General features: G+C 36.8%; 2 protein-coding genes across 11 annotated transcripts in view; both read right to left on the bottom strand.

The window, feature by feature from the left end:
• MBTD1 (mbt domain containing 1) overlaps positions 1-27,822 on the bottom strand; it is a 58,769-nt gene that overhangs the window by 21,233 nt on the left and 9,714 nt on the right. For 5 of the 10 annotated variants that reach the window (XM_081028829.1, XM_081028831.1, XM_081028828.1 and 2 more), the window contains 4 exons: positions 14,511-14,712; positions 10,196-10,335; positions 8,768-8,882; positions 7,873-7,958 (listed from right to left, as the gene is read on the bottom strand). In XM_081028829.1, the coding sequence (XP_080884955.1) occupies positions 7,873-7,958; positions 8,768-8,882; positions 10,196-10,335; positions 14,511-14,664 (495 nt within the window). In that variant the 5' untranslated portion in view covers positions 14,665-14,712. The remainder of the gene's footprint in view (positions 1-7,872; positions 7,959-8,767; positions 8,883-10,195; positions 10,336-14,510; positions 14,713-27,822) is intronic. The other 5 variants (XM_081028834.1, XM_081028827.1, XM_081028826.1 and 2 more) reach the window with 3 other exon arrangements.
• Positions 20,836-24,391, bottom strand: LOC308489254 (mitochondrial import receptor subunit TOM5 homolog; the record flags this gene model as incomplete). Its single annotated transcript, XM_081030145.1, has 2 exons — positions 20,836-21,146; positions 24,377-24,391. 2 exons carry the CDS (start codon positions 24,389-24,391, stop codon positions 20,949-20,951), a joined length of 213 nt encoding a protein of 70 aa, XP_080886271.1. The 3' UTR covers positions 20,836-20,948.

Below are 27,822 nucleotides of genomic sequence, written 5' to 3'. Positions count from 1 at the left end.
AAAGAAAAATAATTTCAATTGCAATGTGGTTTCCAATAACAGAGGAGAAATAAAACTTAGTTACCTATGTTTTTAACTTAGTTCAATTCATAGTCTAGAAATACAGTTTGTTAAAACAGACAAGTGGCAAAAGCACTGAATCAAGTTATTTAAAAGGTGGAGTTGAAAGAGTTTTTGGAGATGTATACCATGGTAAATTGTTAAAGAATTTATTATTTCTAAATTTCTCATACAGGAGTTACTACAAACAAAGAGAAAACTTTCAATGTTAGAACTGGTAATCATTAGCCTCCACACCAAATGGGGACTCAGAAAAACCAACCAAATGAATATCATGAAGGAATTTTCCGAAATCTAACATATGTTCCCAAATTACAATTTCCATTACATTTTAATCCTTAAAACTTAAGGCCATTTACAATTATCTGGAACTTATGCAATGGTTAACCAAATAAGTGAATTTAGGAATATAAATGTTGATAATTAATAAATACTAAACAGTCTCTGTGGCCCTTGATATCAGCTCCTCCTCAATTAAATATAATTTAGAACCTTGATCAGAGAGAAAAGGATTAGGTGAGATTATAAGACCTGATAATACAAACAAATCAAGGAAAAGACAAAATAGCCTCACAGCTCAAAGATGAGTAAACAAAGACATCTAAAAGTTACACGAACTAGTCAATTTGAACATTGGGCAACGGGCAAAGCCTCCCATACTTGGCAGATGCTAACCCAACAGGATTAGCCTAAAACAATACTCAACCCCTATCCTCTCAATAGTTTATGGAATTTCTGACAGAGAGGAAGAAAATGTCAAATACTGAACTAGGATAAGTCTGGAAACCAAAGACAGAATCAATTTATGGCTATTGCTTGAAGTAGCAAGCAATGAATGTACCTCAGTAACTTGGAGACTGTGGCCTCTCTCAACTATTTGTGATTCTGGAAGGGTATACATAACTATCTCCCTGAGCTGTGCAAAAAAATAATACATCCATCATGACTACCCCTTTCTGCTTTTTATTTTTAAATTAATAGATTGGACTGTTCAGGTTCTGCTATCTCCCTCTATATCACTCTAGACTGTAGGGCCATCCCTATTGCCAGCAGATATGATCAGAAAAGGAGATGCTGGAAGGAAGACAGGTAACGTAGATAAAGCTAAGATATATTAACACAAAGATCATGTATGTATTCATTTCTGTGAGGACGAACCAATCAGAGCAGACACATCTAGTTAAATGCATGTGCTGAATGAAGGTAGGGTATTCATCTCTCTTTGGCTGCCAAATCTTATGGACTGGGTTTATTTTTCATTGAGAAGAAAGAGGCATGGTTATGCCGACCAGTTGGGGATTACGTTGGCACACTGCTAAGTGAATTTGGCACACAGGACTCCCTTTTGAACTAGATATGACATGTCATACAGACTTAAAAAAAAAAAGCCTCAACAATTGCATGGAGAAAATAACTTTTAGTCACATATTATTAAAGAAAACAAAGTGTCAAATACGCTGACTTAAAAAATAAAGTTACTGTTCATTTCAGTTGGGGGAAATTATGTTTTGGTTCCTACAGTCTGGATTGGTATAGGAGAAAGTAGCAGAAAGTGACATTTGTTCTTGCCTGTAAATTTGTGGTTCTGCTAGGCCCTCTTAAACCAATCCATATGGTCCACTCTAAGAAAAAAAAAAGAAACGGAAACAACAACAAAAAAGAGCACCACAGTCATCGCACAGTATGTGCTCTAAGTGTTGAAATAATAAGGTAATTTCATAGATATATCTGCCCTTTTGTTTAAAATGACTGTTCTTAAGTGTGGAAGACTAAATGACCCAGGGCTTGACAGCCATCTTCATCCAAGTCATCTGTCTTCTCTTGCTGGCAGGAGGGATACCTCTGAAAGTCTGGATTGGCATAGCATGAACTAGCAGAACCATAATTTACAGGTAACAACAAATTTACCTTCCAGACTCAGGACGAGAGGTCCACCTCAGGTTCCTCCCAAACCAGGAAGATCTGCTTCACCACTTCCTGCTCCAGGGCCACTCGTGAGGGCTATCTGGGAGCGACTCTCCTTCCCTGCAAGGTAAGCTATCATCAGGTCCTGCAGGACATGGCCAAATCCAATGCTGAGGGCTCCCCAGCACAAATGTATGATAACCTCCACCTGACTGTCTGTAAGAAAATCATTCGGTGGGAAGTCTTATTTTCTGCACTTCAGGAACATTCCCAGATAGTCCAATAGCCCAGACAGCTAGTATTTACTCTCAGAGGGCCGATACACTGCACGCATGATGCTGCACAGCAGAAATACAGCTTTCCTTCCACAGAGCTGCCAACCTGTAATTTTTGATACTCACACATAATCCTCAATACTATTAACAGAGTTGAAGCGGGCAGAGGTCAGTCCTGAAGTGGCACATAGGTAACCAAAAAGAATCATTCCCAATAATGATAGGACAAATGTAGAAAAAGCCACTATTAAAATACTTTAAGACAAACAGGCATTTGATTACTAAAGTGCATCAAGGAGAGAAAGATGAAATATTATTTGGCTAACAAGGGAGAAAACATAACAGGAAATTAATTAGGAAGAGATTAGAACTGCTAAATACTATTTGCTGGAATGAATAGGAAGTAGAAACAGGAAGAAAAAAATTGTTCCCCCTTTCTCCAGAAAGTCCACTCACCTTTTGATTTGATACCAGAATCTACTTTGTAGGATGGTGGTAGCAGGGAGATGGGAGCACAAGGAGAGTACAAAAGGGAAATGGGGTGCTTGCCGTGGAAGTAAGATTACAAACGGGGGAATGCCACGTGTGTGGAAAAAAAGACAGGAAGCAGTGGTTACTGGTTTCAAAGGCATAAAACAGTCTATACTTTAAAAAAAAAACCAGATTAAACCAATATTGTTTAAGAATTGGGTGACTGCAACAGGAAAACAAAAACCATTTTAGAAGTCAGACCAAAATTAAGAAAATAATCTAAATTCTTTAGGCTTTCTATAAAACAGGCGCTTTCCTGCAGAGAATCTATTTTGTCGCAACTCACAACAGCTAACTCAGATGGAGCACTAACAAGTGCCAGAAATTAATGTAAGTTTTATTTCCATTAGAAAGAAATTCTGCAATGGAGGATGACAGAAGTGAAGATTCTAACTTTAGTTAAAATGGACGTGATGTCATATTTATTTTTAACTTTCACTGGAGTCATGTGTAAGTGTGTATGTGTAGTCAAGGCGAGGGGAAACTTTTTTTTTCACTTGAGATTATTTCACTAATAAACACATACCTGAGAAATAGGTAGATGAGTTTTACTCTAAAAAGAAACTGTACATACACAAACAAAAGGGCTTTTCTTCCCCCTAAAAATTCAAAAACATACTTGTGATACTTTTTGCAAAGAAATATGATAACCTTATCACCTCAAAACAGTTGGCATACAGGTCAGGCACTAAAGAGAGGATTAGAAAATATGATATTAGTAATACCAGGTAATATTTGTGGAGGCAGGATGAAAAAGTATAGTAAGCTTTAAAGTTATGGTATGTATGTACAAAGGCCTTTTTTAAAAAAATAAACTAGGTCTAATATAAATAAGGTCTTATTATATTAATTTTTGCTCCAAAAGATGCATTAGAGCTGATGGTCTGGCTAGGTCTTATTTTCGGGGAAACACAGTATTTTCAAGGGAGAAAAAAAGTAGGGTGATTATATTTTTGGTTTTAGCAATGATAGTATCAACAAGGCACCAGGTACCAAAAAAAGAAAAAAAAAGAAAAAAGAAATGTGAAATCTGTAAATACCTAGCTGAAGGAGTATGATTTTTGCTTTTGTATGATTCATGTACATTCTGGCTTGTGCTGGAATGTGCCTACGAAAGAAGTATTTTACAAGGCAAACAATGGGCAATAGAAGTGCTTCAGTTTAAAAAATTAAAGTCTTTAAAAAAAATTAATAGTGCTTTAATAAAACTAAATGTTCTGCATACAAGTAGATCAACTGGAGGCTCTCTTGAGTCCAAACATAAATTACTAATAGAAGAAAATAATCTGTGAATTTCATTCTTGAATATAGTGTACCTAACTGGCATGTGGTATTGTAGTTTGGAGATTTTTCCACAGTTTGGATAAACATGGACACCGTTTTAGAAAAGATATATATTGGTCTCAGGCCGTGGTTACTTACACAGAGCTCTTAAAACTTTTGTAATTCCCTAAGGGATAAGAGCACTAGGAGCATCTTTTGTTCTAATATTTGGTCTTTAACCCTGGTTCCTGGCACAGAGCTCCAAATCGTTTGGAATTTCTTGGGTGATAAGAATGTCTTTTGTTCTAATGAGGTGACTCTTTGTGGAATTCTAGACAACTTCACAATAGGAGCTAGTCACCAGAAAGACCAAGCTATAAGCTTGGAACTTTCAGCCCCATCCCTCATCCTCTGGGAAAGTGAGAGGGACTGGGAAGGGAGATCACACCTATGTGATGAAGCTTCCAAAATAATCCCAATATTCGGAGTCTGGAGAGCTCCAGGGTGGTGAACAAGTGGAGGTGTGAGGAAAGTGGCATGCCTGGAGTCATCATGAGAGCTCTGTGCCCCTTTTCACATACCAGGCCCTGTCTATCTCTTCATTTGTATCCTTTATTATATCCATAATAATAAACCAGTAAACTTAAGTAGTTCCCTGAGTACTGTGAGCCATTCCAGCAAATTACTGAACCCACAGAAGGGGTCATGGGAACTCTAATTTATAGCTGGTCTGTTAGAGGTACAGGTGACAACCTGGGACTTATGGTGTCTGGAGTAGGGGCAGTCTTGTGGGCTGAGCCCTTATTTTGTGAAATCCAATACTATGGTAACTCCAGGTAGATAGTGTCAGAATTGAACTAAATTATAGGACACCCAGCTGATGTCTGAGAGTTGCTTGATATGTGGAAAACACAACTAGTGTCAGAAGTATTGTGTGGTAGTAGTGTGTGAGTAAAAGAGATACACAGGAGTGTTTTTCTATAGAACAAAGAACAAAGTCTTTGCATTATGAAAAGTAGGTTAAAGCACAGAGTTGAAAATTACAATCCAGCTACTAAAAAAAGTAGTATATTTCTTCATTTATGAAATGGATTAGATGATCTACATGATTTTTAAGATGACTTATAGCTTTGTAACCACATGATTTAGAACTAATCAAAAGTGATATTGTCTAACTCAGTGGTTTCCAACCTTAGACTGCCAAGAAGGAGGCACCAGGGGCCAGGTGCCAAAGCTCTGGCCATACCACCCCAACGCTGCCAGACCAATCAGAGTAGTTTCCTCTTATCCTAGCTATGTTTATTAGGGAAAAGGGAAATTCTGATGCTTAAAAACATGTCTGAAAACGACTACCTAGATAAAATAAAAGATATATTAGATAGATGGCAATCGTAATATATGGATTTCTAACTAGATATATTAAATGACAACTGGGCTCGATTTCCACCGCTAAATTATAAAAAATGTTAAACGTTGCTGTGATTGAATATAAACCACTACGCATAACTACAGCAATTATCAAAGAAAATATAATCCTATGATGTTCCTTTGTAGAAACTTCATTCCCAGAAGTTGGAAGAGAAATTCTATTCTTGAAATTGTATGATTTTAGAACTAATCACAATCATATTTAAGTGCTGGAAAATATGAAATGTTTACCTGGGATCCTTACTCCCAGGTAATTCTCATACCATCCTTGCCAACTGCTGGTTCAAGCAGAACAGCTCTGCTTCCATGTTGCACACTGAATGTTTTTTAAAATTATGTTTGAAATAAGAATCCCTTAGGAGCAGGGAAAGGCTCCCAACCTGTGCTCAAGCTGAAGACAAGAAGATGGAAGCGGGTCCTACTGACGAACCAGTTTTAGGGCACACGTCAAGTCTTAGAAGACTAGAACTAGAAGACAGGCTACAAGGCAGGAATCTCATGCTCCTGACAACAGATTTTCTAATGCCAAAGCCAGTAACTCTCCTTGGAGACCTAGACACTATCTTAGGGAGTGAACCATGAAGAATCAACTGTAAAGAACAAAATCAAGTGTAGCATGAGGTCTGACCTCCTAAACCACATGGCTTCAAATGAAGATGCTGGTTAAGGAAACAAAGCAAACTCATTTGTACTAAAACATACTAAGAAATTTTTTCATATCTGATTAAGGAAAAGGCAGTAAAGAAGGATGAGTAGAGTAGGAAGGCATTGGGGTGACAGATGCCTTACTTCTGAGTGAGAAAGAGGAGGCTCCACAGTATTCATTATTAATAATATGACTGAGGCTAGCTGCTCTAGTCTATATGATAGAGCACTTTGATCTTAAAAAAGCAAAGTTAAAAAAAATTAATTTCATTATTATAATACCTATTTTCTTGAAAAGAAATTTAATATAGTTCTACTATTCAAAAATATGGATATGAAATAAAATAGTATGCTACTGGGACTCTGAAATGCTGTTTTTAAAAATATCTTGACTACTTAAATAGCTTGACATGGCTTATGACATTAAAATATAAAACAATATTAAAATAAAGACAGGAAAGAGATAAAGGATATGCAAAAGGAGACAACAGACAAGTGTTCCAGAACACTGGGATGAAAGAGTTATTATTACTGAGAACTTAATCTAATTCTAAGCTTCTTAGTTAGTACCAGAAGGAACTATCCCAAGAAAGGAGAGCTAAAGATTGGTGTAGTTCTCATTAAAGCTGCTGTTGCCATGCATTTAATGTATTTCACGAATGTGACACTATGCTCAACATTACAGTAAAATAAATCACCTGCTTTACATGAGATAAAGTATTTCAGATTCCACATAGGTTGGTTCAGATAGTCAGCATGCCACCAAGTAACAGCTAACAAAAATGTACTTTCGAGAAAGAATACTAGGAAATGAATGAAGTCAGCTTTAGTTTATATTTCTACCACTAAATTAATATGCTTTGCCTTGATCAAGATCTTTTATCGGCCACAAGTGAAAATTCATTTGAATTTCCAAGCAAGAACTCAAACTCAGTTTTGTTTACATGCTATTATTTAAAAGTATAGCCCTAACTTAATAAAATGTTAAGTGTAAACAAAATTTCATTCATTAATTTTTTTAAATTCTCTTTTCTTTTTATAAAGAAATGATCAATAGCAGACAAAAACCTTTAAATATAAACTGAACTTGTAGTCAGGTTAAAAAAGTATTGCAGAAAATTTATCACAGGTAATTGAATCAAAAAGGAATACAATCAAAAGAACTTATCATCAAATACATTTTTAACATAATTCTGAATTATTTCAGATGGTCTGTAACAATCTACTGCCTAAAAAAAATATGGCAAAGGTTTGTGCATGATATATATCACATATTTCAGCCCATAATACTCTATTACTAATAGTTGCTTCTTTGATTTTGTGATTTTACATTTGGAGACAAAAACAAAACTGGAGGAAAGATCCTTCCTTTTCTGAATTACCAGGCCAAATCACAAAGATTCAGGTAACATATATGCTGGGCGGTTTATATTAGGTCAAATGATAAGACACTGCCAGTATACAACTACTTTTGATATGTAAAACCAGCAATTTTATATGATTCAGCTTAATATGAAAATTGGATGAGACTAATACTATTGCCTGTATAAAATAATTACAGATTACAATTTCTTTACACAAAGTTTTTATTTCTAAAACTTACAGAAGTTATTTTTCAGCTATTGATAAGTAAAATCATAATTAAAAAAATTCCATTACAACATATAAAATAAAGATCTAAGGATAAGATGCTTAGGTGTTATTGTATGTCAAATTTAAACAATGACTAAGCATTTCAATATAAGGTGAGAAATTCTATACTCACATGTTTAAAGCAGGTAACTGGAGCTGCTATAAAGCTATTGCTATTAATGTAGTTACCCCAGCTGAAACCTTCCATGGAGACTGCTGCTGAAATAAAATTTAGATGTATTACAATTCTAAATCTTTTACTTATAAAGTTACTAGTTTAAAATTTGAATATAAAGTTATTACCTTTAAATAAAGTTTTTCTCTGTAAAGATTAAAGAACTTTCCTAAATAAACATGAATTTTGGCATATATCATATTTGCAAACAAATAGCAGTTTAAGTTCTTTACATAAAACATATGCTCCTCAGGAAGTGAAGTATGAGCTCTCTAGTTATGAGAGCAAAGAACAGCTGACAGCAGAAGTGTTCATGATAACAAACATGGCTACGGCTGCTTCTGTGTCTTTATGCTCATGCAGCTCTTCCTGAGCACCCTCAGGGAGCTGTCTATCCAGCATCTACCACCTGACACCTTCACATTGCCTTACTCCCTACTCACCTACTTGCCTTTGCACTTTTCTTAAGCATCTCCGATTAGAAACGGTCCTTTCCTCTTATGACTTTTCTCCCCAACCCCCTTTAAGATTGTTGAATGTCTTATTTCTTTGCCCATTATCTCCACAATGCTTTTCACCATCCAAAGCATAGAGAATCAAGCATAAAAAATACTAAACCAAATAAAAAACATTAATATTAAGAAGACTGCCACAAGCACTGGATCTTGTGAAAGCAACTATTCTCTTCTAGAACAATTTATTGAAACCAAAACTATCATCAGGAAGCCCAGTGTTATATATGATAATAGGGCATAGAAATAGCTTAATCAGAATTCAAAATTAAAATGTCATTAATTAAAACTACATGAATCAGTATCAAATATTTCACCTCCATTACATTCACCCATATTACCTGCTTTAGTCTTTGCTTGATTTTGCAAGGTAGCTTGATACTGGGCATATGCGGCTAGTTTAGCAACTAAAGGTTGTTTCTGAAGAACTTTTGCTTTCTTTGTTGGAGGCTTACCCTAAAACAAGAAGAGTTAAGTAAATAGGATTTTTTTTCATCCCCCTCCCACACCAACAACTAATTTGACTGCATACTACTCATTCTGCTTAAGTAAACATTGAGGGTTTAGAAAATTATTAAAGCAGAGGAAACATACAAGGAATTTTAACATGAGAAATGTTTTCTGGAGTTTTCTGCCACAATGTAGATATCTAATATGGGTAGCAGAGCTGGCATAGACAAAAAACAGCAATATGCAAATTAATATGTTAATAAAAAAATTACATCCCATAAGATGTTAAAATACAGGCTGTGGTGGATACTTGATTCCTTCTTATACTAGATAAAACCAGTGGTTATTCACTCATGCAGGTTGCCAAGCATTGCTATTTATATGGTAAGAGAAGATAATTTAACGTTTAAAGAGCAAGTGACTAAGGTTTATACCTTTAGTGCTAACGCAAAAGATCAATGACAAAATGATCATGGGCCAAATTCACAGTGTGACAAACTGCCATCCATTTGGGTACAGACCACTGCTCAGGATCTTTAGGTACTGTCTTTCTGAAATATAGAAATACATCTAAGTGATGTATTTCCTTAATTTGGGGGACTTAAATAATCCTTTCAGTGCTATGTAATGATCACAATAATCAGTTAAAGGAGAATAAGAAAAATGTGATCACCAAAATAAAATACATTACAAAAATCAAATATGTAATGCCTCTAAAAAATTGTTTATATGCTACAATAGTAACAACTTAGACAAATGGTCAAATCTCCAGTCATTTTGTTAGGTACTGATGTACATTTAAAGAAAGATGATTTTCCTTCTATATCATGAACATTTTCAAAAAGGTTAGTTGGATTAACCAAATATATCTGGTCAAGGTTATCAAATAGGATGTTATCAAAAGTACAAAGCAAAGATGATGGGAAATTAAAACCAAAGAGTAAATCATATGCCCCCAAAGGCTGAAAGATTCTACCTTGATGGTAACTCAAAAGAAAACAAGGGGGAGAAGTGGATTCAATGTCTGTACATATAAAGGTATTTACTATATTTATAATTATTCAGGAAAAAGGTAAGTATTTTTAATTCACTTACACAATTCAGTTTATCCTGGATACCATGCCTTGTCTATATACAATAGCTGTCAATTTTATGGACCGAACAAACTATGGAGCTCACCTATTTCCAAAAAACATGGAGTATAACATGATAATTGGCCAATGGGGCAGAGGTGGAGTGCAGTGAATCACAATCAAATGACATATAAATGGTGAAAGCCATAGAAATAACAGATATAAAGAATAAGAAGGTTTCTGTACCGTTACCTGAAGTCTGGCCAAAATGCTTGCCTTCTTGGAGTTTGACGAATAACTTCTTGAACATGAAACGCTGCAGAAACGTTTGGTTTTAGAGTAAAATGCGTCTCGCACACCAACCATCCCACACATTTCGCAGGTAGCTAATCAAACAAAATAAAAATATTGGGTGTTATGATAATATAATAAAACCAATTTTTATCTAATAGCTTAATAATTTCTCCAACTATCTAAAACTTTGAATATAAATTTTTTCCTTCTAACAGATAGAAAATTTCTTCTGTTATATGAATGATAGGAAAGCCTAGACAAAATTTAGGGAAAAAAATATGATGCCATGGCTAGGAGCTCCAGAAGATCTGACAATAGCTCAAGGTCTGAAAGGCTTCAAAAAGGATCAAAAGACACAAACAAATATGTCACATTCAACTAACATTTCCTTAGGGCCAGGCATTTTCATATGTATTATGAGCTGCAGTGTTTGAAAGGATTATAAACAAAAGAAAAATGCAATGCAACTGGGATTAATAGAAAGTGAAGCATAACAAGCCTTTAAAATATTGCAAAGATTGAAACCTAAAAAGATCTAACTCTTGGAAAAATATTAAGAGCAATACAAAGATTCTCACAAAATAAGTTTAGGGGATAAGAAAGAAGGGACAGAACAGAGCTAGACATAGGTCTAGCTCTATTATTAACAGGTAACAGAGGACAACAAAACTCCAACCACTACTGTGCCTCTTTTGTAAATCAGCATACTGGACAATAATCTGAACGGCAGAATAGAACAACAAGCGTCACAAGAATTAAAGTTCAAAACAGGAAAACAGGTATATACCCAGGAGTGGATTGCTTAATTATATGGTAGCTGTATTTTTCATTTTTTGAGGAATCTCCATAGATTTTCGTAATGGCTGCATCAATTTACATTCCCACCAACAGTGCACTCAGGTTCCCTTTCTCCAGATCCTTGCCAATACCTGTTATCTCTTATAGTCTTTTTGATAATAGCCATTCTAACAGGTGTGTGCGGTGTTATCTCTTTGTGGTTTTGATCTGCAGTTCCCTGATGATTTGTTATGTTGAGCACCTTTTCATGTACCTATTTGCCATCTATATGTCATTTTTGGAAAAATATCTATTGACGCCCATTACCCATTTTTAAACTGGATTAACTGCTTTTTTGTTATTGAGTTGTATGAGTCCTTTATATATTTTGGATGTTAACTCTTTATCAGCTATGTTTATCTCATTTTCTCCCATACTGCAGGTTGCCTTTTCAATTTATTGTTTCCTTTGCTGTACAGAACCTCTTTAGTTTGATGCAGTCCCACTGTTTATGTTAGCTATTGGTGTCTAATTCAAGAAATCACTGCCAAGACCAATATCAAAAAGCTTTTCCCCTATATTTTCTCCTAGGAGTTTTATGATTTCGGGTCTCACATTTAAGTCTTTAATCCATTTCTAGTTAATTTTTGTGAGTGGTGTAAGAGAAGGGTCCAGGTTCATTCCTCTGTATGTGCATATCCAATTTTCCCAATACCATTTATTGAAGAAACTATCCTTTCCCCATTATGTTTCCCTGGTGCCCTTACCAAACATCAGCTGACTATAAATATCTCAAAGAAATAGCTGCCCTCCAATGTTCACTGGAGCGTTATTCACAATAGCCAAGATTTAGAAACACTCTCAATATCCTCTGATGGATGAATGGATAAAGAAAATGTATCATATATGTATACAGATACGTATGGTACATACTTATTTGTAATGGAATATTATTCATTATAATAAAATACTATTCAGTCATTAAAAAAGCAAATCCTGTCATTCTGACAACATGGATGAACCTAGAGGGCCTAATGCTAAGTGAAATAAGCCAGACAGAGAAAGACAAATATTGTACGGTATCATTTATATGTGGAATCTTTTTTTTATTTTATTGGGGAATGTTGGGGAACAGTGTTTTTTTCCAGGACCCATCAGCTCCAAGTCAAGTCGCAGGACGCAGCTCCCTGGCCCATGTGTGGATTGAACTGGTGACCTTGGTGCTACAAGCACTGCGCCCTAACCAACTGAACCAACCGGATGCCATGTGTGTGGAATTAAAAACTAACAAAAAAAGCCTATTTCATAGAATGGTGGTTGCCAGGGGCTGCAGAAAATGGGGAGATGTAGGTCAAAGCGTACAGATGTAGGTCAAATTTCAGTTACAAAAAGAATGAGTTGTGAGGATCTAATGTACAACAGGGTGACTATAGTTAGTAATACAGTATTATACACTTGAACGTTGCTGAGAGTAGAATTCAAGTGTTCACATCACACACACAGAAAGTTACCTATGTGAGGTGATGGATATGATTATCTTGATGTTGGTAATCATTCCACAATATATTTATCTTAAATCATCACACTGTACACTTTAAACATATACAATTATATTAGTCAATTATTCCTTAATAAAGTTGGGGAAAAACAAGATAAACAGAAAAAAAGTAGGGAAAAAAAAAGCAAACAACTACGTGAGTAGCTTCAAATCTCCACCCAAACAGGTAAAACTGGAAGGACTTGTAACTTAACCAGTATTTGTTAAGTCTACAAGAAATCATGGAAAAAAGGTAAGGTGCCAGAAGATGAGAGATTAACAAAGAGTGTCTGAGGGGAGGAAAAAAACCAATGGTTTTCTGTTGTAAAAAGTCTAGGACAGATAATTAAAAAGGTTTGTGATCATCTAAGTAGAAAAATTGTGATTCCCAAGGGGACAATGTATCTTTGCCAAGGATTATACATGTCAAACTAGAATTCTCAAGACCAGAAGTAAGTTCCACCTGGCAGAGGCTTTATTGTATTATGTTCATCCTTGTATCTCTAGTATTTAAAACAGTCTGGCACATATAGAGCTTCAATAAACCTCCTATCCTATTGTGATAAGATCACCAGACTGGTATGGTGAGACTAAACCATGGCAAGAAATACATTAATAGTTAACACCTTTGATAAAATCTCTCATGCAGCTTTGTTAGTAAGAACTGAGAAATTTAAGCTTAAGTGGAAGACACTTAACTGGTAGGATGACCACACCTAGTGGGTCTTAATGAAGTGAAAGCTTTTTGATAAGGTCTGCAGAACTCTGTTACCAGGCCCTGTGCTGCTCAACTTTTTAATCAAAAGATTAAAATAGGACCTACAAGGCATTACCATCAAATCTGCAAATGACATAAAACTAGAAGATTAGATGACATAGCATTCAACATTAGAAGACAGAAATAGGAATAAAAAATTTCTAAGAAGGCCAAAATTTAGTAAGAAAAAGGTTACATGGAGAGCTTTAAAGTCTTACACCTCAATTAAAAAAAAAATCAACTGTAAAAGCACAAGACTAGTTTAGTGCATTTGGTAAAGATCAAAGGGTTTTAATTATTTGCAAATTCAGTATTAGTTTCAAAAAAGTTAAAGCAATTTTGGTGTCATGAATGGAAACACAGTGTGCTGAAAAAGGGTGACAAAAGGCTGAGCTACCTCCTGCCCTACTCACACAGGGTAATCAATTATCTGCCTAAGATATTTTCCAGGATGTGGGACTGTTAATCCTAAATCCAGGACTGTTAATCCTAAATCAGAACAAATTGTTGCCCTACTACCACGTAATCTGAAGTGTCCCCAAAAGAGAGTGAGCAGAATATTGACAAATTAAATACCTGTGATACTATGAGAAATAGTGGAAGCAACTAGGGTCACTTGGTGTTGCTAGAGATACACTGAAACTATGTGTCCTAGTGTGAAAGAAGAGTCGTCATAACAAAAATAAGAATTATTTTGTGTACCTTTAAAAAGCAATATTAAAACCAAAAGACAAAAGGTAGAGCTAGGATAACTGTGGGTCAATATAAAGAATATTCTTGTAATTAGACATAACCTATCACTGGAAGTGTTAAAACAGGAAACTTCTTACAAGGAACTGCTATAGAGGGAAAGTCCCTTTCAACACTGTTTAAGTCTATTATCCTACACATTTCAATTACATGGGGATGTATTATCTAATTACGAAATTTAAGTTTCTCAACAGCTTTCTGTTTTCATTTTGTTCTAACAAGCTTTCCATCAGAAGGTGGAAATAAAGGCAAAATAATGAGATCAAACACAAACCCAGTGATCTTATCTATTAATAGAACTACAAGTTTCAGATTGTGTTTCTTCAAACCACTCTTTAAAAGTTCTGAGGAAAGACAGAAGAAATGGAATCAAAACATAGCCTCAAATATAAAGTTGTGTAACAGGTCCAGGCTGTTCACTTGAAGGCTGAATTCCTTATACTCACCCATGCCAGATTTTCCATCTGGGTATGTGTAGACTTGTCCATTGTTTTTGATAATCGGGAGATTAGAAGGTAAAGGAGCAACTTCTTCTTCACTCTCCTCAGAGCTGGAGCTACTACTTGTGTCCTCACTGCAGCTATCATAACCGTCAAACATCCCGAATGAGTCTCTTCTTTTCCTTTCGGATCGTGAAGAATGTTCAGTCTTAAAAGAAGAAGAAATAAGACGTGACGTAGCACTCATACACCCTCCCTATAAACCTTAGTTCAAGTTTTGGTGAATGAGATTGGAAAAATGAAAATCAAGCCCTGAGAAATGATCATTTTATAATAAAAAGCTAAATGCTTGGGTCAAAATGGAGCCCTCCACTTCTATGAGGCACAAATCTATTAGCTAACATGCTAGCTAATTAAGAATAACAAGAATGATGGATACAGACTGAATCAGAATATCATCATGTCATTCAAGGTTTGCCATAAACTACGTGTGTCACTTCTCTATAAAAGAGAGATGAGCTCAGTTGATTTCTTTTAAAAAATTGTGGTGAGATACACATAACAGATGATTTCTTAATTTGTCTTTCATCTCCAAAATTGCAAATGTCTATACTATAATATTTTAAAGCATCCAGGGAATATATAGATGCTTTAAAAAAAATTCACTGGTAAGAGCTCTGGAGGGATTGAGAATTTTAAGTTTTAGGGACAATTTTTAGACATTAACTATTTCAAAAATTATAGAAGATAATAGTTTTACATATGCAACCCTATATTTCACTTCTTTCTTTCACATAAACAATGGTTAAAAAAATCCACAATTATCTCAAGTTAGACATTATTTCCTGTTCAAAAGAAAAACACAAAGATTCTGTATCACCTTCAGGGACTGCTACGCATTCATTCATTCCTCCAAAAAAATGTTCCCCCATTCAAGCCACAAAAATACCCTTCCAAACTAACAACACTACTCCAAACTTTTCTGAAACAAACCCCAAAACTTTAAGTTTAGTGAGAAAAAAATAGGAAATAAGTGGGAAAAAAAATACTTGAAATTAAAAAAAAAAGGAAAGCGTCAGTAAACATGCAGTAAGTTACAACTAGAGCAGATACTATCAATGAAAGAATCTGTAGAGTTCTGCACCTATTCTTCATTCTTTTGCTTCAGTTAATGATTTTTACGTTTTATTCCCAATTTCTTTTCTGGCTAGTTTAATTTAACATGACCAATAATAAAGCTGAAAGCTGCTGTCCAAAGCTTGACACAATCATCCAAAGGCATCTCTTAGTTTTCTCGAATAAACTGTCATCTTCAGGTATGGTAGCATTAAACATCTGCACTGAGATGGGAAATTGATTTTCACTTATATCAGATTTAAGTACGAAAGCACCAAAATTGGTTTCTCAATACACACAATGGAAATATGGTACATCCAAGTGAACGCTGTCTTTTAAGAAGTACTTTGGGAGGCTCTCTACACATGTACTACCTCCAACTCTTTTTAGTATTTAGAACTCTCTTAGACCCAATTTTAAAAAGAAAGACAATGTTTGTGGTCACTTTAGACTTATTCCTCCATGTCCCCCAAGAGTTTTCACTGGCTTGATTATCCATCTTACTTGGCAGATTTGGTTCTGCCAATAACTTTTGGGTATTTCTACAAATCAAATGTATCTTCAAAGAATCAAAATCTACTATCACTGGGAGATTTCAAAAGAATAAATAGAACTGTGAAGGCAATTCCAAAAGACAATGCTAACAACACTTTGAACTGCTAAGGTGGCAGGGAAAGGGACAATCCTCGTTTAGGTCAAGTGTGGCGCTGGGAACACAGAATTTTGACTGACCAAGATTTGAGACTTAGCACTGCCATCTATTATTAGCTGTGAACTTGGGCAAGCTGTGAGATTCTTCCCTTATTCATACAACATTCTACAACTGTCAAGAACGTGTGTATCTCACAGTGACAGAGGCTAAAGATAAGGTGGTGTACAGAGCAGACAAGATGCATGGTTCTCACAAAGGTTACAGTCTCCTGGCAGGAGACATTCAGCAAGGCCATGTGATGACAGAGTAACTAAGGTCGGGGTAGTCAACTGAGATGCAGTGGTGAGGCAAGACCCTGCCTGAGGACAACACGGGCAGTCATTTAAATATCTGGTGCTGGAATGTTCTAAGCAAAGCAAAGAGCAAGGCAAAGGCTCTCAAGCTGGAATATAGTTGGCATGTTGAAAGGCCACTGTCGCTGGGGCCCAGTGTGACAGTTGTGGGAGGTGAGGTTGGAGGATGTAGTGCCACATGTCAAGGGCCCTTGAAGGCCAGGGGAAATAATTGATTTTTCCCCCTTGAGGGCAATGGAAAAACATTATGAAATATTTAGCACAGTTACACTCAATGTAACACTGGCTACAATTCTAAGATCTAATAAATTCACACAGCCCACCACCACGTAGAGATGATCTTTTATAACCACAGTTTTCATATAAGCTTGTCCACTTTAAAGTCAGCTCGGTTGGCAGCTAATGCATACTTATTGACCCTCCAATGTCAAAATACTTATTCTAACTCTACTTCTCAGAGTATATTAACTCTGAAATTTCAGGAGGTCAGTGATTACGGTTTATTGTGGTAATAACGGATTATTGTGGTTACAATAATCATAGGCGATTAACATTAAAAAAAAAGGACTATCATCTTCCAGGTAGGCCATGTGCGTGGCGACTCTCATTCGACTGTGTTCCACGGCCTTGAGTTCTAACCCTTTGGCCACTGAGACCACGCACTGCGGCCCTAGTGAGACTGTCTGAGACCCAATGGCTTGGGTGGTAGAGTTATGGCCATCCAGACTAGGAGTGGTGTGCTCCGGGCTGTGAACCAGACTGCTTTTCTGCAGCCCTGCATGGGTCTGGTTTGAGAAAAACGAGGCTGACTCACTGGGATGTGGTGCCTCGGTAATTCATCAAAATGACCAACACAAAGGAAAAGAGGAGAGACACCCGCTATAGGCCTTTTAGAAAACATGGAGTTGTTCCTTTGGCCACATACTTGCGAATCTACAAGAAAAGTGATATTGTAGACATCAAGGGAATGGGCACTGTTCAAAAAGGAATGCCCCACAAACGTCACCATGGCAAAATGGGAAGGGTCTACAATGTTACTCAGCATGCGATTGGCACTGTTGTAAACAAACAAGGGCAAGATTCTTGCCAAGAGAGTTAATGTTCGTACTGAGCATATTAAGCACTCTAAGAGCTGAGATACCTTCCTGAGACGGGTGAAGGAAAATAATCAGGAAAAGGAAGCCAGAGAGAAAGGTACCTGGCCAGCCTGCCCCACCCACAGAAGCACACTTTGCGAGAACCAATGAAAAGGAGCCTGAGCAGCTGGGACCCATTCTCTATGAATTCATGGCATGACAGGTGTAAAAAAATAAAAGACCTCTGTAGTGTTAAAAACATTTCTCTTAACTGGGTAGAAGTGCAGCGTCCCCTCCCCCAAAGAAATAGTTAAAAAACACTTTTGTGTCCAAAAAAGAAAAAGTACTATGGTCAGATACATTTGGGAAATCTTCCTTACTTCAAGCCCTCTTTAAGCTTTGAACTTAAATGAACTTTTGAATACTTTGAATACTTATGAACATTATGATAAAGAGGGATATATAGTATGCAGGCTTTCCCAAAGCACCTTTAAGGACTAATGCTCCAGAGGAATTCTCTGACCTCTTCCACAGTCCTCGCACTCAGAAAATGATTATACAACACAAGGGTTATGAACAAGCCGCTGGACGCCCCCAGCTTGAGGCCTCTGATGGTCCCAAGTACTGCAGGAATGAGTACCTTGATATACACATATTCCAGGGCACACTAGTTGAGAAGTTGTATTCTACTTGGGGGATGTTGTTCCCTAACTATTTTTTCTTAGATTAGATTAGGATAGAACACTAGTGAAAAAAAGTGTGTGTGTGTGTGTGTGTGTATACATATACATGTGTACGTAAAATTTAACTTAACTGGAAACTCCTGCATCAGGCCAAAACTCCTAAGGGGGCTGAAACTTCAATGAAAGGGTGAATAGGGAAAAAAAATCTAACTGCAAAGGGGACCTAACAAGGGAGCCTTTTCTGCCCATGTTCTGGGTGGAAATGCTTCTCTGGGATTTCATAATCACAGGCCTGCCCTCCTGAGTATGTCTGAGGTCATAATTTACCCTACCTCTAGATGGTCCTATATGATCAGGAAATCCCCCAGTCAAGAAATCAAAGTGGTTCCAGGATACTACTGCCCTTGGATATCCAGCAAAAGCAATCCTAAATTATCTCAGAAAATAATCACCTACATAATTCAGGCCTTGCAGCATTCCCACAGATTTTATCAAATATGATAATTTGATACAATCAAGTATCAAACACACGATAAGCAATCCATTACTGCACGCTGTCAGCAGAAATAGATTAGGAATCCCAAAGTCAGACACTGGAACTGCCACAGACAGAATGTAAAATAACCATAGAAGAACTGATTAAGAAGAAATGAATGTGATGGCTCGGTGTGAGGTCGGAGGGATAGTGGATGGGGGTCCACAGTGTGAGGGATATAAATGATGAACGTCTAAGTATTACCTTGTCTTGTACACCTGAAACTAATCAATTAAAAAGAAAAAAAAAGAAGAAATGAAAATGTTATTGAAAAATGAGCAAAGGAATAAAAAGCCATTTGGCAGAGTCGAAAACAAACATATTAACTTCTGTAAATAAAAAATATAAGCACTGTAATTAAAAAAACAAACACCTCAATAGATAGGATGAACAGATTAGACATGACTAAAAAAGAATTGGGAAATGGAAGATAAACATTAAGAAAATACCCAAAACACAGTAAAGAAAAACAGAAGTATGGAAAATAAGAAGTTAAAAGAGCACAGAATGTAACGATCTAGTAAATGTCTAATAAGAATTCTCAAAGGAGAGAATGGAGAAAAGTAATGTTGAATGAGATACTGATAATTTTGCAGACATAATGAAAACAAATTTACAGAGAATTATAACACGTTAAGCACAACAAAAAGATACACACATTTAAACAGATCACAGAAAAATTGCAGAACACCAAGGAGAAGATTTAAAAAGCAACCAATCACCACAATGAATCTCACTAGTCAACAAGTCCAACTCAGGCACTGATGTAGTCCAATCAGCTGCTTAGTAATTAACCATTAAATATGAACAGATGGGCAAGGACCACCAATCAGTTGAGAAAGGCCTTGAAGAATGTGAAAGATTAAGACAAATCTTCAGGAAAAAAGAATCTATAGGAAACAGAAGCAATCCATGGACCAAAGGAAAACTTTAAGAAATGAAATTAATTCTTTAGAGATAAAAGAATATGAGTGAACAAGATAGACAGTGGAATTTAAAAACAGAAAAGGCAAAATAATAAATTCAATAAATGGATAGTAGAATGAAGGAAATCTTTCAGAAAGCATGTGTGTATACATGAGACAAAAAGCTAGACAGTAAAAAAGAGTTAAATCCAACAAAAGAACAAGACAAACAAATGAGAAACAAAAACTCATAGACACAGACAATAGTTTAGTGGTTACCAGAGGGTGGGGGAGTGGGAGGTGGGAGACAAGGGTAAGGGGGATCAAATATATGATGGAAGGAGAGCTGACTCTGGGTGGTGAACACACAATGGGATTTATAGACGATGTAATACAAAATTGTACACCTGAAATCTATGTAATTTTACTAACAATTGTCACCCCAATAAATCAAAAAAAAAAAAAAAAGAGTTAAATCCAGAAGATCCAAAAATCCAAAGACTAGAGATACTGAAGACAAAGCAGATCAGAAAAAGTTATATAAAGGAAGAAAAAAAATATAAACAAAATAAATTCCAGGATTGAAACACTGAATTTCTATATTGAGACTATGCAGGCCCAACTCAATGACTTAAAAAAGAAAGTATACCAAGGTACATCATAATAAAAATTACACAACTCTGACAATAAAGATATAAAAGCTTCAAGAGAAATGCTATGTAGGCCACATAGAGAGAAGGGATCTGGATATCAGTGGGCTTCTCTCAACAGCAACATTAATAAAAGTAATGCCTTCCAACTTTTTTTTTCAGACATAATTCCCTTGTATAATCAATATTTGCTAGAAAATGGAGTTTGACATTATTTACAATTACACCAACATTCATGGAGACTGAATATCACAGGTATTAAGGACATACTACGGCCATAAAACATCTTTCATACTTCCCAAATAATTCATATTTTAGCTGTGAAGGTCAGTTACCAGAGCCAAACTTGTTTTTAACAAGTTTTATGTCTATTCAGTCAAAGAGTCTCTTACATCTTTCTGGGCCTATTCATTTGCAGAGTAGAAACTGGAACCAGGTTCTTCATATCATGCATTCACATGTGATGTACAATCTTTATATGCTGTCCAATTTCTTTAAGATAAAAGGTGTGACTTGCAGCAGGGCCACGTAGATAAGGAAGTTCCGTATGGAGATCACATCTTCGCGCATCTTCTGTTTCATCTCCTCGGGGTCCAGCTTGGATGCAAGGCCCTCGATATGGAACACTGAGGCCGTGTCCCACCAGCTTCCAGCCACTGCGCTCTGATCTTCCTGGCGGACGGCTCGCGCACAGAACGAGGCTCAGCCCCATTTCCTGTTGCCGCCCCTCACTATCCAGCGCAGTGACCCAAACTTTTTTTCTTTTTTAATTTTTATTGGGAAAGACTGGAGAACAGTGCGTTTTTCCAGGACCCACCATCTTCAAGTCAAGTCATTGTTTTCAATCTAGTTGTGGATGGCGCAGCTCACTGGCTCATGTGGGAATAGAACTGGCAAACATGGTGTTATGAGCACTGCGCTCTAACCAACTGAGCCAACCGGCCATCCCCACCTTCAAACTTTTAAAGGAAAAAAACACACCAGAAAATCTATACTGAAAGCTACAAGTGAAAAATCAATGAAAAAAAAACCACCACCACAAAGTAAGTGAAAGCATAAGCTGGTTCTTTGAGAAGAGTGATAAGATTGATAAACCTCAAATCAGAGATTAAGACACAAATTTTCCATTATTTATGAATGAGGTGATATCACTAGATTCTACAGATAATAAAAGGTAAGAATATTAGCTAACATTTAGTGTGCTAATAAATTTGACGACTTAGATGAAACAGACAAATTCCTTGAAGGATACAAAACCAAACCTCAGTCACAAAGAAATAGATTACCTGAACAGGTAAACAACTATAATAACCTGAAGAGGTAAAGAAAATCATTAGTAGTTGAAAACCTTATACAAATTACTTGGAATACTTCCACACAGATTTCCTCTTCTTTTCTAAAATAAAAACTTTATTTTGTGTTTATTTCAGGTTTTCTCATGATTAGATTCAGGCAGTAGATCCCCAGTTGAAATGCTATGTTAACTGATACTCTTTCTCAGGTAGCAAATCCAGATGACATGATGTCCAATGCCTCTTACTGGTGATGTTAAGTTTGAAAACCTGGTCTAGGTGTGGTCTGGTTCTCCTTTCTATTTTCCCTCTTTCAACAAGCAATCTACAGGGAGACATTTAAAGATCATGCAAATATTCTGCTCATCAAAATTCCACTCCAGATTTAATCTAATGATTATTCTTGCCCAATTTTTAATTTTCCAACCCCAGAATTCCTTCCATATTCATCAGGTGACATAATTCTGTACAGAAGATACCTCTTTTTTTCTACTACAGGTACCACCAATTCATCGATTCCTGCTTTTCAATGGCTTATATAATTTATTACTGTTCTTATTTGAGGCTCAAGCTGTCCCAAATTTGGCCAGTGGGAGCCCCATCAAGCTGATGCCCGTATCCTATTTTGAGCAAGTCCTCACTTTCTGATGTAAGAAGAGACTCCAGGCTTATCTCATATTCATTTTCCTGTTCTAGCCCTGGAATCAACCACTTCTCTGAAGAGCCTCGGTTCCTTTTAGTGGGGAATGGTATTAGAAATGAAGATCTAGCTGCTCCGTGTGCTCACTGCTACTGGGGTATCTCTGCCTCTGGGCCCTTCAGTGGATGGAACTGAAGCATATGTATACACATATGTATACACATGTATTTTAGGAAATCATGAGTTTATACTTATACCTCCAATTCCAATCCATCCCATTGGGCCTTTCCTCACGTTCCCACATCTGTATTTGTCTTTTTCCACAGTGAAAACCCTGGCTCCCACAAAATTAACATTAACTAATTTGCTCAACCTTTTTATACATTTAAATAGTTTCAGAAGCACAACATCCATACTGTTACAAAAGACCCCCAAAACAAACGGAGTTCAGACTTTCTTTGTAGTCCCTTCTCCCAAACCTGAGGGACAGAGTAGGGAGTTGAAAAGTTACATGGACTAATTATTTCTCCTTCATTCAAAGTGGTTATGTTATTGATTTGAAATAAATCAGGCTTGGTTTGCTTTTGGTTTTCAGTCTCCCCTACCATCCTTATCGAATGAATTTCTTTTTTTGGAGACAACCTAAAAAATTACCTTGCTTCCAAATACACGTGTAAAGAACTATACAAAAAATTAGAACTTGGAGAAATGTTATTTCCTTCCTTGCCTTATCACCCACCCTTGTAGGTAGGTGGGTAACAAACTTGACTGCTTTATGGTTCATCCTTCTGTGTAAGTTTTGAAAAGGTAAACAGGTATATTTGTTTCTTTCCTCTTCTTTCTTACACAAAAAAGCACACTCTAAAAATTCCTCCATCCTTTGCTTTTATTGATTTAGAAATATATCCTGGAAATCATTCCATTTCAGTGCAGACATCTTCCCCATTTTTTCAGCTGCACAGTATTCTCCATTGTATGTTTATTCAAACAATCTCTCTCCTTTTTTTATTTATTTGTGTTTTTCCAGGACCCATCAGCACCAAATCAAGTAGTTGTTTCAACCTAGTTGTGGAGGGCGCAGCTCAGTGTCCCACGTGGGGATCAAACCAGCAACCTTGTTAAGAGCTCGCGCTCTAAACAACTGAGCTAACTGGCCCTCAACCAATCTATTTATTTGGACACTTAGTAGTTTTCAATAGTTTGCAATTACAGGTATTGTTGTAATAAACAAACTTATGTACATAAACGTGCGCGCGTGCGCGCGCGCGCGCACACACACACCCTTTTTAAAATTACTTGAGGTATACCTTCAGGGTATATTTTCAGAAGTGGGATCTCTGGATAGAAAGGTGAATGTATATGTAACTTGTTAGATATTGCCAAATTCCCCTCTATAAAAATTTTACCATTTTCTATTTGCATCAGCAAGAGTGAGTATTGGTTTCCCCACAGCCTCCGTGTCTGATTTCCTTCCGGCAGTATTAAGGATGAAAAAGCAGTTTTTTTGTTTGTTTGTTTGTTTTTAAACTTTCTACTTGGAAATAACTTGAAACTTACAGAAAAGATGGAATAGAACAAAGAATCCTGTGTACTCTACTCAGATTCACCCATTACTCACATTTAGCCCCATTTGTTTTAATTTTCTCTCTAAATATACAGATGTTTTTTAAGTTGCATATGTCACGTCTTTTTATCCCCTCAGAATTCAGTGTGCATTTCCTAAGAATAAAAACATTCTCTCATAACTACAGCATAATTATCAGTTTCAGGAAATTTAACATTCATATATTTTCCCTTAATTTATCATCCATAATCCAATGGACCCAATAATGTTCTTTATAGCATTTCTTCCTTTCAGTCCAGTATCACATGTATTTGTCTACTTAGTTTCCTTTAATCGGGAAGATTATTTTTGAAGAATGTAGGCTTCCTTCCCCCCTTTAATACAATGTTTCTCATTTGAGGTTCACCTGATGTTTCTTCATCGGGTTCAGGTTATATATCCCCAGAATACTACATAAGTGATGTATCCTCAGAGTATTGCATCTACAGGCACACTATGCCTAGCTGCCCCTCATGGTGACGTTACTTTTGATCCCTGTTAAGATGTTGTATAGTTTTTCCATGTATACTTACCATATTTCTCCTTGCAACTAATAAGCAATCTTGGGGACAGACCTTAAAACACATATTGTTTCTCATTGAAATCCCACCCCATCCCATCCCTAAATTTAGCATTCAAGTAACTCCTGCAAAACCAAACATTACTATGAGAGCTGCAAAATGATTTTCAAATTCTAATGTTCTTTTAACAGTCAGTAGGGAATTCTCCCATCATCCTTTTTATGTATTTACTTATCTACTTACCTACCTATTCACTGTTACTATAATTCACTAACTCCTGGTTTTTTTACCCCAATGGTTTATAACTCATTACTGTCCTTAATTATTTGAAGCTCACATTATCTCAGATTTGGCTACTAGGATCCCCTTGAATAGGTTCCTGAGACCTTTTGACATGCTCCCTTCAATTTCTGAGTACTGTCTTACTTTCTGGAATATCACGATATTCCAGGGTCATTTTATACCTATGCTGCTCCAGCCCTGAAATCAACCATCTCGCCAAGGAGCTCTTGTCCTTTTCAGTGGGGACTGGTATTAAAAACCAAGATGTGCTCAGTATAGTTTTACATTAAGCCATTCTTGTACCTTCTTTTGTGTATGTGTATGTGGGATTTGTCTGTTACCTTTTGCCCTTTTTCTTTTTTCCAAGTCCAGTTGTTGTCCTTTCAGTCTTACTTATGGAGGGTGCAGCTCAGCTCCAGGTCCAGTTGCCGTTGCGACAACCTTGTTGTGGTTGAGAGCGCTCCAACCAACTGAGCCATCTGGGAGGCAGCTCAGCTCAAGGTGCCCTGTTCAATCTTAGTTGCAGGGGGCGGAGCCCACCATCCCTTGCGGGACTTGAGGAGTTGAATTGACAATCTTGTGGTTGAGAGCTCACTGGCCCATGTGGGAATCAAACCGGCAGCTTTCGGAGTTAGGAGCATGGAGCTCCAACTGCCTGAGCCACCGGGCCGGCCATCTTTTGCCCTTTTTATCTTTAGGATTTTTAATCTTTTAAATGTTTTTATTTTAAAGTTCTTCATATTTAGGAATTTAACCTAAATTTACTGTCTGTAATATATGGCAAATTTTGATTTTGCTTATGGATTATTTTGCCATGCAATTAAGAACTTTATCTAGGGCCAGCCTGGTGGCTCAGGTGGTTGGAGTGCCTTCCTCCTAACGCTGGGGTCACCCGTTTGATTCCCATAGGGGCCAGTGAGCTGTGCCCTCTACAGCTAAGATTGTGAACAACGGCTCTCCCTGGAACTGGGCTGCTGTGGTCTACCGTGTGCTGTCAGGAGCGGCTGGTGGCCAGCATGAGCGGCCAGCAGCCTGTGAGAGCTGCCGTAAGCCGCTGTGAGCGGCCGACCCACTGGTGACCGACTGCCTTGGGGGCTGGGGGGGGAGTGCAAGGCTCATAATACCAGCATGGGCCAGGGAGCTGTGCCCTACACAACTAGACTGAGAAACAACGGTTTAAACTGGAGTGGGTGGGGGGAGGAAGGGAAAAAAAGATTTACATAGTAAAATTTTTTTCTTATATTGATAGTCATAAATATTTGTATGTAAAAATTTTCATTTTTTGTACTACCTTTATTAAAAAACTATTACTCTTGCTTCATAAAAATAATTAGAAAATTTGTCATTGTCTATATTCTAAAATAATTCACGTAGCATTGGGAATATCTGGTCTCTAAAAGTTTGCAGAATCACTTGTGAAATAACTGGGCCTGGTGTTTTGAGAGGTAGCTCCTTGATAAGTTTCTCTATTTCTTCTACAGAAATTGTTTGTTATTTTTTAAAATTTCAAATGAGGTCAATTTTCTTAAACTGTATTTCCTAAGAAATCATCCACTTCATCTAGGTCTTCAAATTTATTTACAGAGCTGTGCAAAATAGTTGCATATGATTTTCTCAGTTTCCTCTGTATCATGTCATTTCCCCCGTCATTTCTTATTTTGTATATTTGAGCTTTCTCTTTTCTCCACTGATTAAACTAGGTAGTGGTTTATTTGTTGTCATTTCGACAATCTTCACAGCCATCTTCACCAGAAGTAGATTCCATTTCAAGAAACCACTTTCTTTGCTCATCCATAAGAAGCAGCTCCTTATCTGTTCAAGTTTTATCATGACATTGCAGTAATTCAGTCACATCTTTAGTCTCCGCTTATAAATCTAGTTCTCTTGTTATTTCCACAAGCTACTTAAATCTAGCTGTTATTTCTGCAGCTACTTCCTCCACTGAAATCTTGAACCCATCAGTCATCCATGAGAACTGGAATCAACTTCTTTCAAATTCCTGTTAATGTTGATTTTTTGGACCACTTTCCATGAAACACAAATGTTCATAATGGCCCAGATCCATTAGAGGAATGACAATCTATGGCAGCTATAGCCTTATCAAATGTTTTTTTTTTTTTTTTTTTTAAGGAGGACGCAGCTCACAGTGGCCCATGCAGGGATCGAACTGGCAACCCTGGTGTTACTAGCACCACGCTCCAACCAACTGAGCTAACCGGCCACCCCTTCAAACGTATTCTTAAATAATAAGACTTGAAAGTCAAAATTACTCCTTAGTCCATGGGATGCAGAACAGATGTTGTGTTGTTACAATAGGCATGAAAACTACATTAATCTCAGTGTAAATCTCCATCATAGCTCTTGTGTGACCAGGTGCACTGTCAATGAGCAGTAATCTTTTGAAAGAAATCTTTTTTTCTGAGTAGTAGGTCTCAATATTGGGCTTAAAATATTCAGTAAACCATGTTGTAAACAGATGTGCTGCCACCCAGGCTTTGTTGTTCCATTTACAGAGCACAGGCAGAGTAGATTTAGCATACTTTGTAAGGGTCCTAGGATTTTCAGAATGATACATGAGCAATGGCTTCAACTTAAAAGTCACAAGCTGCATTAGCCCCTGACAAGAGAGTCAGCCTGTCCTTTGAAACTTTGAAGCCAGGCACTGACTCCTCTTCTCCAACTATGAAACTCCTATATGGCATCTTCTTCCAACATAAGGTTGTTCATCTTTATTGAAAATCTGTTTATTGTAGCCATCTTCATTAATTATCTTAGCTGAATCTTCTGGGTAACTTGCTGCTTCACCTTGCACTTTTATATTATGGAGATGGCTTCTTTCCTTAAACCTCATGAACTAATCTCTGCTGGCTTGAAACTTCGGCAGCTTCCTCACCAATCTCAGCCTTCACAGAACTGAAGAGTGTTAGGACCTTGCTCTGGAATAGGCTTTGGCTTAAAGAATTTGAGCTGGTTTGACCTGTTATCCAGACCACTAAATTTTTCTCTGTAA

This window comes from Rhinolophus hipposideros (assembly GCF_964194185.1).
Source record: "Rhinolophus hipposideros genome assembly, chromosome: 20".
NCBI lineage: Eukaryota > Metazoa > Chordata > Mammalia > Chiroptera > Rhinolophidae > Rhinolophus > Rhinolophus hipposideros.
The sequence above is the reverse complement of the archived record's forward strand: the minus strand, read 5'-3'. Positions and strand labels throughout refer to the sequence as shown.